Genomic DNA, 12,024 nt, shown 5'->3' with positions numbered 1-12,024 from the left:
AGTCAAGGGTCTTGTAAGAGGAAAATGGTTTGGAGGGGGCGGGGAATGAGAAAACCAGTAGAGGGCAGAGCAATGGATAGGGAGTAAAAAGCCTTGATCTGGATCCTTGCCTCCACCTCTCTGCTTCTGAGAGAATTCCTAGGGCTATCACCTGAGTCTCATATTCCAGTCTGTGAAGTGGGTGCAACAAAGTCTGCAGTCTTCCTCCCATGATAGCAGAGGTTGAAGGTTTGCCAGTTTCCAGAGTTTTCACTCTGAATCCCAAAGCATTGTACAAAACTTCTTACTTTGAGTAAACTGTGTGTGTGTGTGTGTGTGTGTGTGTGTGTGTGTGTGTGTGTGTGTGTAATTTTCTAGGAGGAAGTACAACCAGGAGGGGGGGAATACAGATCTATTGGCTGCTTGTCTCACTATAATATTCCTCAGTTTGCTTTCCCCATAGTCCACCATTATTGTTCATGTTGAGGCCATGTTGGAGGTAGTTGGATTCCTTTCTCTAGGGAGAATTCTCTTTCAAATCTGCCCCCTTTCTCTGAGGTTTGCATTATTTTCATAGCTGTTGTAGTCCAGCTTTACCATGATTGGGGGGCGGGAAGCACAGGAGTTCAAGATGTTCTAAGACTGCCTAGGACTATTGGTTAGTCCTCTGAATGACTAACACTTGACACTTGTCATGAGAGGGATAAGGGATCTATTCATCCATTTAAGTGTAGAAGGGAGAATACATGGTATTATAAGAGCCTCTGGTGAGGAAATTTGACTTAGATAGATCAGATAATGCTTCAATGAGAAATTAGTGATTGAGCTGGGCCCTGAAGGACAATTGAACATTGACTAAACAAAGAGAGTATTGGGAAGTGTACATGGGTACATGCGGAAAGCATTTTAGGCAAAGGGAACAGAATGTGCATAGGCCTTATGGTGGAAAAAACTTTGGCACATTCCAGAAGCAGAGTGCTGCATTAGCTGGTTTTGAAACTCTATTTCAAAAATTTTCAAAATTTAAGCCATAGTTTTGGGTGATGAGGGTTGAAAGTGCAAATGTACCCAGCTTCGAAGTAATTAGGCTAAATACTGAAATGGTACCCACTGTGGACAGAGCATGTGACGCATTATCAAGAAAAGAAACAAAGGCATCTGTACTGTTGAGCCAACAACCTGGAAGGGGTGAGAGGGCAGATAAAAAATATGTGAAATGCAAGTCTTCCTCTCAATGTTTTGCCCAACAGGTACAGCTGTGTATGGAGCATACACATGAGTTTCTGGAGGGCTACTTGGTTGAGATGACTCAAATCTACTGGAGTAAATCAGGGAAGGCTTCCAGAAGGTGCTGAGTTCTAAATAGTGTTCTGAGGAATATATGAATTGGTGAATAAGAGGAGAGAAGGTGTTTCTGGCAGGAGAGACAGCATGAGTGATGACTTCATGCTAGAAAGATTATTTCTGAGGTGGGAAATTTGAGATAAATTAGACTATCCTGAATGGAAAAATAAAGCAGCCTAACTTGGGATCATATTAGACGCTTTCTTTGATACACCAACTAGTCAATTAAAAGGAAGAAAATTAGATTCACTGGGTACCATGTGAATAGACATAATTGGTTATTTGAATTTAGCCTTTTAAAAAAGTAAGTTGTCATAATTATCAATCATGATATCCTCAACTGACTGTAGTCAGGACTAGCTTTCTGCCAGACTTAGAGGTAAGTGAAGGTTGCTGCCTACCTTTCTTCTCAGGACCTTCTGAAATTCTGTATAACAGGACACCTATCACAATTTCTGGAGTCCTGTTTTGCTTAAGCTGTTTATTTTAAAAGTTATTTACTCTGATACCTCATAAGATAATAACTCTTATTCTTTCTCTGGCATTGACATGTTCTGAAGGATTGCTGAAAAACCACAAATCTTTCAAACAAAGGAATCTACCTCTGATAGAGTACCAGATGGTGGAGTAGATGACTATTACCTTTCAAAAGGAAATTACCCCTTTAGAAGCTTGGCTTTGATTTTAATGCATATTTCCTCCCTGGGTGTTGAAAGGCTAAGTTAGGATAGAGACATATAGTAAGGGGAAGGGACTTGAATTTTGCCTGTCACACCTCTTGATAATGCAGGATATGGTTCATTAAAAGCAGTAAGTGTACAGTAGTATATCAGTGTGGTTCAAAAGTGTGGGGCTTTGGAGTCATGATGAGCCAGGGTTTATATATTTTTTGTTTTTTCTGTATTCCTGCTGGCTTGTAAGAGCTAGGGTTTATGTCCTGACTCTATAATTTTCTTTTTTATTTTTTATAAAGAACAAAAATTTATTCTCACACAGTTTTGGAAGCTGGGAAATCCAAGATTAAAGCACTGACATCTGGCATAGACCTTCTCACGACATCCTCCCATAGGTGAAAGTGGAAGGTCAAGAGAGGGATGAACTCTGTGTCCTCACATAACAGAAGAGCAGAAGACAATGAATACACTCCTGTAAGGCTTTTTATAATGGCATCAATTCACTCATGATGGTGGAGCCTTCATGATCTGAACACCTGCCATTAGGCCCTACCATCCAGCGCTATTACATTGGGAACTAAGTTCCCACATGAATTTTAGAGGGGACACATCAAAGCATAGCAATAGTTTTCTTTAATATCTTTTGAAAAATGTTCAAAAATATGTTTTGTGTAATTTGAGAACAGTATTTTCCAGTACAGGAGAGAATTTTTTCCATCTGTATTTATTGTTTTAATTTTTAGCTAATCTAAATTTTGTATGGATAATCTTTGATTTGAAAATCTGTTTTGAAGGGGCTTTACATACTGAAGGAAAAATTAATGTGGAATATAGTGATGCTATTTTCTTTTTTTTCAGGTTGTGATTAGAAATTTTTATATTTTTATTTCAAAATATTAAGGGAGTACAAATGTTTTAGATTACATGGACCATTTTCGTAATGTTTGAGTCCTGGCTATAGGTATGTCTGTCACCCAAATAGTTTTCATGTTACCCATTAGGTTGGTTTATCCTCCTTCCCTTTACCCCCTTCCGCCTTGGTTAAATTCCACTGAGTTTTACTTCCCTCTGTGCAGATGTGTGCTCTAGGGTTAGTACTAATTTAATAGTGAATACATGTGGTGTTTGTTTTCCCATTCTTGAGACACTTCACTTAGGAGAATGGTCTCCAGTTCCATCCAGATTGCTTCAAAAGGTATTTTTTTAAAAAGGTATTATTTCATCTTTTTATGGCTGAGTAGTGCTCCATGTTATACATATACCCCATTTTATTAATCCACTCATGAATTGATGGGCATGTGGATTGATTCCACATCTTTCCAATTGTGAATTGTGTTTCAAAAAACATTCAAGTGCAGGTGTCTTTTAGATGAAAAGTCTTCTTTCCCTTTGGGTAGATGATCAATAGTAGGATTGCTGGATTGAATGACAGGTCTACATTTATTTCTTTGAGGACTGTCCATACTGTTTTCAATAGAAGTTGTACTAATTTACAGTCCCACCAAAAGTGTATAAGCGTTCCTTTCTCTCTGCATCCATGCCAGGATTGTTCTTGAGCTTTTAAATAAAAGCCATACTAACTGGGATAAGGTGATATCTCACTGTGGTTTTAATTTGCATTTCCCTGATGATTAGTGATGTTGAGTATTTTTTCATGTTTATTGGACATTTGTCTTTCTTCTTTTGAGAAGATTCTATTCATATCTTTTGCCTACTTTTTAATGGGGTTGTCTTTTTTTCTTGCTGATTTGCTTGAGCTCTTTGTAAATTCCAGTTACTAGCCCTTTGTCAGATGTGTAGCTTGTGAATATTTTCTCCCATTCTGTCGGTTGTCTATTTGCTCTGTTAATAATTTTCTTAGCTGTGAAGAAACATTTTAGTTTAATTAAGTCCAATTTATTAATTTTTGCTGTTGCCATGACTGCCATTGGGGTCTTAGTGATAAATTCTTTGCCTAGGCCAATATCTAGAAGAATTTTTCCTATATTTTCCTCTAGAATTCTTATAGTTTCATGCATGAAATCTAAGTCTCTGATCCATCTTGAATTAATTTTTGTGAGTGGTGAGAGATAGGTGTCCTGTTTCATTCCTCTACGTGTGACTATCCAATTCTCCCAGCACCATTTATTGAATAGGGCTTCCTTTCCCCAGTGTATGTTGTTGTATGCTTTATCAAAGATCAGTTGGTTGTAGGTAGATGGTTTTATATCTGGGCTCTCTGTTCTATTCCATTGGTCTATGTCTCTATTTTTATACCAATACCGTGCTTTTTTGGTTACTATAGGTGCTAGTATAATTTGAAGTCTGGTAATGTGAGGCCTCTAGATAGGTTTTTTTGGCTTAAGATTGCTTTGGCTATTTGGGCTCATTTTTAGTTCCAAATGAAATGTAGACTTAGTTTTTCTATATCTGTGAAGTATGACTTTGGTAATTTGATGGGATTGCATTGAATCTGCAAATCACTTTGGGTAGTATGGACATTTTAACAATGTTGATTCTACCTATCCATGAACATGATATGTCTTTTCATTTGTTTGTATTCTCTGTGATTTCTTTCCTCAGAGTTTCATATTTCTCCTTGTAGAGATCTTTTACCTCCTAGGTATTTTATTTTCTTTGTGGCTATTGTGAATGGTATTGAGTCTCTGATTTGACTCTCGGCTTGACTATTATTATCATATAGAAATGCTACTGATTTATGTACATTGATTTTGTATTCTGAGACTTTGCTGAATTTATTTATCAATTCTAGGAGACTCTTGGTGGAATCCATGGGATTTTCTAGATACAGGATCATGTCATCAGCAAAGAGCGATAGTTTGACCACTTCTTTCCAGATTTGGATACCCTTAATATTCTTGTCTTGCTTTATTGCCCTGGCTAGGACTTCCAGCACTGTGTTGAATAGAAGTGGTGACTGTGGACATCCTTGTCTTGTTCCAGTTCTTATGGGGCATGCTTTAAACTTTTCCCCATTCAGTATGATGTTGCCTGTTGGTTTGTCATATATGGCTTTGATAATTCTGAGATACGTTCCTTCTATGCCTAGTTTGTTGAGGATTTTTATCGTGAAAGGGTGCTGGATTTTATTGAAAGATTTTTCTGCATCTATTGAGATGATCACATAGTCTTTTTTTTTTTTGCTTTTGTTTATGTGGTAAATCACATTTATTGATTTTTGTATGTTGAACAATTCTTGCATCCTTAGGATAAAGACCACTTGATCCTGGTGGATTATATTCTGGATGTGCTATTGAATTCAATTTGCTAGTATTTTATTGAGAATTTTTGCATCTATATTCATAAGGAGTATTGGTCTGTAGTTTTCTTTTCTTATTGTGTCCTTTCCTGGCTTTGGTATCAAGGTGATACTGGCATCATAGAATGAGTTTTGGAGGGTTCCTTTCTTCTCAATTAGGGGATAATTTATGTATTATGAGTATCAGGTCCAGGGCTTTTTTTTTCTTGTGAGGTTTTTTATTACTTTTTATTTTTATTATGTTTTATTAGATCTCATCATTCATTATTGGTCTGTTCAGGAGTTCTGTTTCTTCCTGCTTGAGTCTTGGGAGGTTGTTTGTTTCCATCTCCTATATATGCTCTATTTTATGCACATAGAGATTTATGTAGTATTCATGGATGAAGTTTTGTATTTCTGAAGTATCATTTGTAATGTCACCTTTTTCATTTCTGATTGAGCTGATTGGGTCCTATTAGTATGTGGGGGAAGAGGGAGTCCCTCTTAGCCTTTCACTGGGCTCTAGTTTCTCGGGGTTTGATTCTTGCTGATATGTTTTTCCCTTTATTCTCTTCCCTTTCTGCCTCATGATTTTCCTCCATGAAGTTCCCAGCTGGCACTTCTCTCTATGATCCATAGCTGAGCTGCAGCCCCTCTCCTCTCCTTTATCTTTACCACTTTATAGCTGTGTGATTTTTCATAATTAACTTAATCTGTGCTTCAGTTGCCTCCCCTTTTGTTTTTTTTTCCCCCAAAAGACTTTTATTTTTTTTATTTATTTATTTTTTTATTTTGGCATATTATGGGGGTACAGATTTTAAGGTTTCAATAAATTCCCATTTCCCCCCCTCCCCCCACAAGTCTGAGTCTCCAGCATGACCATCCCCCAGATGGTGCACATCTCACTCATTATATATGTATATACCCGCCCCCCTCCCCCTGCCCAATACCCTATTACTATAGTATCTATGTGACCACTTAGGTGCTGTTCAGTTAATACCAATTTGCTGATGAGTATATGTGGTGCTTGTTTTTCCATTCTTGGGAAACTTCACTTAATAGTATGGGTTCCAGCTCTAACCAGGAAAATATAAGATGTGCTATATCACCATTGTTTCTTAGAGCTGAATAGTACTCCATGGTATACATATACCACATTTTATTAATCCATTCTTGGATTAATGGGCACTTGGGCTGTTTCCACAGCCTTGCAATTATGAATTGTGCTGCTATAAACATTCGAGTGCAGGTGTCTTTTTTGTAGAGTGTCATTGGATCTTTTGGGTAGATCCCCAGCAATGGGATTGCTGGATCAAATGGTAAATTCACTTGTATCGCTTTAAGGTATCTCCATATTGCTTTCCACAGAGGTCGAACTAATTTGCAGTCCCACCAGCAGTATAGGAGTATAGAAATTTTTTAATTTCCATCTTGATTTCTTCATTTATGAAGTAATCATTTAGTAGGAGGTTGTTTAATTTCCACGTTTTTGTGTACAAATGTGAGTTTCTGTTAGGGTTGATTTCTACTTTTATTCCACTGTGATCTGAGAAGGTACATGGTATGATTTCTATTTTTTTAAATTTCTTGAGATTTACTTTGTGTCCTAGGATATGGTCAATCTTAGAGAATGTCCCTTGAGCTGATGAGAAGAACGTATATTCAGTGGACTTTGGGTGGAATGTCCTGTAGATGTCAGTCAGACCCAGTTGTTCCAAGGTTTTGTTTAAGTCCATTATTTCTTTCTTAATTTTCTGTTTGTAGGATCTGTCTTGTGCCATCAGTGGGGTGTTGAAATCTCCAGTGATTATGGAGCTGCTATTAATCCATTTGCTTAGCTCCAGTAAGGTTTGCTTTATGAATCAGGGTGCACCTAAGTTGGGTGCATATATATTTAAAATTGTTATCTCTTCTTGTTGGACTGTGCCCTTCACCATTATGTAATGACCCTCTTTGTCTTTTACTACTTTTGTTGGTTTAAAAACTAAATTGTCTGAAATAAGAACTGCCACACCAGCCTTCTTTTGGCTTCTATTTGCTTGGAATATTGATCTCCACCCTTTTATTTTTAGTCTATATGCATCCTTGCAGGTTAGATGTGTTTCCTGAAGACAGCATATACTTGGCTTGTATTTTCTTATCCATTCAGCCAGCCTATGTCTCTTGAGTGGAGAGTTTAAGCCGTTCACATTTATTGAGAGAACTGATAGGTAAGGTAGATTACTGATCATTCTGTTGGGTTGGATGTTGTTGCTTTGATTTCTCTCTTGAGCCATTGTAATATCTGGCCTTTAATAACTTTGGGTTTTGGTTGTTTTTATATTCATGAGTTTTTATTATGGTGTTCCTTGTGTAACACTGTTTTGTGTACTTCTTGTAGGGCTGGACTTGTCTTGATGAATTCTCTGAGACTTTGCTTGTCTGAGAATGTCTTTATTTCTCCTTCATATGTGAAGCTTAGTTTTGCAGGGAATAAGATTCTAGGGTGGGCATTGTTTTGTTTCAGAAGAGTGAGAATGGGGCCCCAGTCTCTTCTTGCTTGTAAAGTCTCATTAGAGAAGTCTGGTGTTATTCGAATTGGCTTTCCCTTGTATGTCACTTGCTTCTTTCGTCTTACAGCTCTTAGAAGGGCCTCTTTAGTTGATATTTTGGTCAGTCTGATGACTGCATGTCGTGACGTCTTCCTGTTTGCATTGATTCTCTCAGGGGTCCTCTGTGCTTCTTGAACTTGTATATCGAGATTTTGAGCAAGGCCTGGGAAATTTTCCTCTATTATATCTTCAAATAGCTTGTCCAACCCTTGGGTGTTGTCCTCTTCCCCTTCTGGCAACCCTATGACCCTCACATTAGGTTTCTTCACATAATCCCACAGCTCTTGTAGGCTTTGCTCTTTTCTCTTATTTCTCTGCTCTATCTCTGTGATGGTTTTATTTAGTTGGAGGGTGTTATCTTCAATCTCTGAGATTCTTTCTTCTGTTTGATCTACCCTGTTCTTGAGCCTTTCCACTGTATTTTGTAGTTCCCTGAATTGATTCTTCATTTCCAGGAGTTCAGTTAAACTTTTCTTCATTGTGTCTATATCTTTAGTGAACTTTTGTTCTAGGTCCTGGAGGCTTTTTGTGGTTTCTTTGTGTTGGTTATTAAGTTGTTATTGCAGCTCGGTGAGTGTTCTTATGATCCACATACGAAATCCCTCTTCTGTCATTTTGGTTGCCTGATTTGGGTTGGTGTCCGTTTCTAGGGGGCTGGTGATCCTCTTTGTGGATGTGTTTTCCGTTTGGTTCTTCATATTTCCTGAGTTCCTTCGCTGATTTCTTCCCATGTCGATCAGGTGTTGTTTCTTTCCTTTAGGTTTTTGTTTGGGTATTCACATGCCTTGTTTAGTTTCTGAGCCACTAGGTGGTTTCTGTGGGTGAGATTTGACCACTCCCTGTATTATAAGTCAGTGGGTGTCGTGAAAAGGCTGTGCAGGATGCCGTCCCTGTCAGTAGGTGGCGCTTGCTTGGCGGAACAGGCTATGCTGTTGTTTTTGTGTCCTGTTATCAGCTCTTGTTCTGGGCGGAGCTGGGTTGGGTAAGCCTGCCCTCAGGCACCACCAATGCCATTAGCAGGGGTCAAAGTTCTGTGCGCTGCTTCCAGGAAAAGCTGTCAGGGCGGGGCTGGAATGGTCCTGCTCAGCCAGAAAGTCTGCTTGTGGGGGTGGGGCTGTCTGAGACCCGCAGTCTGGAGCAGGCCTCACTTCTTTCCACCCTCCCCAACTCCGCAGCTACTCCTGGGCCTCTGCCAGCAGGCCAGCCCACAGGTCACCAGGCCTCCCCGGATTGTGATGCTGGTGGGGAGGTTCCCTGCGCAGAAACGTTGCCTGGGCTGGGCGCACAGCCTCCCTTTGGTGGAAGGGTTGCCCTCTAGGACGCTGATCTGCCCATTGAGGCACACACACCTCAGCAGGCTGTTCACAAATATCTCTTCTGTGCCCCGGGCAATGCTAGACCTCGGTGCACGGGATCTGGTCTGCAGGTCCGACCTCTGGGTCCCAGAGTTCAAACTGTATCCCCACCAGGGAGAGGAGTTCCGGTCCCAATTCACCCACAGGGAGCCCAAGCTGTGTCTGTGTCTCTCAGCCTCTGAGTCGGCACTGTTCTCCTGGGAACACCGTGCCAGCAGCACCTGGGAGGGCTGGCAGGTAGGGAGCTCACAGTCTGAGTTCCCCTTAGTCAGCTGTAGGGTCCCAAAAGAGAAGGTCCCGTTCCCTGGAGGTGCCTCTGGCTGGTGGCTGTATTGTCTCTCTGGGCAGCCGCAGGTAGAGTCGGTGGAGGGGAAAAGGAGGCAATATGGCCCCTGCCGCGCAGCTCGGGTCTGTGCACATGGAGGTGCCCGGAGGGATTTGGGAGACTGGTTCCGAGTCCGCTACAGGCTCACCGCTAGCCGGCGGCGGCCATCTCTGGGCTGGTGTCCGCAGGTCTCTCCACCCTCTGGGGAGCCCACCAGCAGTCCCAAATGCAGGGGAGGGGAAAGGTGATTTATTCACCTACCCTTCCTGCTGGTCTCCAGGCTGCTCCTGCGGTCTCAGCTTCCAGTTCTCCTCCGCAGCCTCCTCCCGTGGAGTCTCCCGGGATCTCAGGTACCCCTCCTTCCGGCCCTCGTCTGCTGTATGCTCGCCTTCTTGCCTCTTTTTTCTAATTTCTGCTAGAATCTGTCTTTTCTCCAGAGACACTCTTTCTGGTGGTGTTTCTCGTCCGCCATCTTGATCCTCCCCAAAGGCTGCCTCCTCTTTTGTAAAACAGAGATAATAAGGATACCTATTTCATATAGTTACTGTAATGATTGATGAGATATATGTGTAAAAAACTTAGCATAAGGCTTGGCACCTAATAAAGTCATTCTTGTCATCATTGTTATTAGCATAACCACACCATCACCACCCACACCACCCTAAGGTTCCTACTCTAACAGAAAAATAAAATCTTATAACCTTTTTTTAAAGCAAAGACTAGCAGTCAGCAAAGGAAAAAAAAATAGGAAATGGGAAGCTCAGTTGCATTCACTGTTTTCTATTCTCACCCTAACCATAGCATCCCAAAGAGAATGTTATGAAGACTATACTGTCAGGAATCACTTCTATCATTCGTTACCAAGGAGAATGTATGAGAAGATGATTGATCCTTATGTCTCTGTTGTCCCTGTTTCCACAGGTACCTGTCGGCTTGGCTGGGCCTATTACTGTGCTGGAGGTGGGGCAGCTGCAGCCATGTTGATCTGTACTTGGCTCTCTTGTTTTGCTGGAAGAAACCCCAAGCCTGTCATGTTGGTGGAGAGTATCATGAGGAACACCAATTCTTACACCATGGAGCTTGACCACTGCCTCAAACCTTGAGCTTTGAAAGAAGATTGCAGAGGGTGGGAAAGGGGAGGGATGGAAGCCCCCAAAAGATGTACAAAGACTATACCAGTTATCACCCAACTGCCAGCAGAGTAGCCTAGTATGTACATGATTTTAACCCATCTTTAATTCATATTCACTTTTCCTTAAGCCAGTGGGTCAGTGGCTATTTACAAAATTATCTAGAACAAGGATTTCTGAAATACTTACCCAACTGGCAAATAGCCACTAACCTCCAAGTTCCAAAGTGCTCCTTTATGCAAAATAAGAAGATCCTTGCTTGAAAGCAGGCAACTCTTCAGACGTCTACAGCTCCCGTCTACCACTTACCCCAAAGCTTGAAGGCTAGATAAGAACAGTTGTATAGGGAGAGACCAGGAGATGGACAAGGCTGGCTCCTACCATCTCACTCATATGGCCCTCCCTCTGGTATTTATTGCCACCCCTAAACATCTCTAGAGTACCACTGCTCAAATTTTTGTGACTTTCTCAGAACTATATACCTTGACTCTTCCTTTTTTCTCCTCCTACTTTTCTTCTTTCCCAGTCATGGGGAAGTTTTGGGGGAGGATGACTCCCAGTGGGGAAAATATTAATCAAGGATTCTTGCATATCACCTGGAGCCCCTTCCTCATTATGCTTCAGAATATTCATAGGAGTTCATTTTATGTTCTGACTGGATAACTGGCAAAAAGAATATATAGTGGCAAGTATTTCGTAGTCCTTTAGAGATACATAATAGTGTTCATCAAATGTTCTGAGAAGAGACTAGAATTTGTTGGGCATTCAATAAATATGAATTCACAGCAATGATGACAAAGATGTTTCTACTGGAACCTTATTGAAATTTCTATCAGAGTTCATTTTAATTGAGTAGGAAATCCACATTGTCCTTTTGCCCCTATAGTCACTCCTAGTGTGATACAAATTTCTCTGCCTGTTTCAAAGACTGCTCATCAAATGATCTCTCCTCCATCTGGGGTGAGTTAGACATGAAAGAACACATTCCTGATGTCACCTAGGGCTGATGTATTTTTAGGCCTGGCCTCCATCCCATCTGTGCTCAAGGCTGACGGATGGTGTAGAAGAACTTCGTGTCTCCTGGTGGTAGAATTTGTCTCACTCCTCCCTCCAGTTAATTCAGGCTAGTTCTATGGTTCTATAACTACAGCTTTGGGGACTAGGGAGGGCCTGTGACTCAAAAGGCCAGCTCATCTGTTTCTATTCTTAATCATTCTAGCATGCTTTGGGTATAGCCTTACCTGGAGGGAGAGAAATGGAAAAAAATGGCTTAATGAGCTATATGCCATCCCAGGAATGGTCAGATTCTTATATTGATCTTATGTAGGTAAGTAAATTCAAACACATACTCCATTCATAGTTCATTCACTCATTTAGAAAACACTTCT

The 12,024-nt window shown here is 40.8% G+C and overlaps 1 protein-coding gene across 1 annotated transcript in view; it reads left to right on the top strand.

Moving 5' to 3' along the window:
* Nucleotides 1-11,422, top strand: part of LHFPL1 (LHFPL tetraspan subfamily member 1) — a 44,423-nt gene extending 33,001 nt beyond the window's left edge. The window contains exon 3 of the mRNA XM_012749678.3: nucleotides 10,428-11,422. Coding sequence (XP_012605132.1) covers nucleotides 10,428-10,609 — 182 coding nt within the window. The 3' untranslated portion in view covers nucleotides 10,610-11,422. The remainder of the gene's footprint in view (nucleotides 1-10,427) is intronic.
* The last annotated feature ends 602 nt before the right edge of the window (nucleotides 11,423-12,024 follow it).

Source organism: Microcebus murinus, chromosome X (genome assembly GCF_040939455.1).
Source record: "Microcebus murinus isolate Inina chromosome X, M.murinus_Inina_mat1.0, whole genome shotgun sequence".
NCBI lineage: Eukaryota > Metazoa > Chordata > Mammalia > Primates > Cheirogaleidae > Microcebus > Microcebus murinus.
The sequence above is the reverse complement of the archived record's forward strand: the minus strand, read 5'-3'. Positions and strand labels throughout refer to the sequence as shown.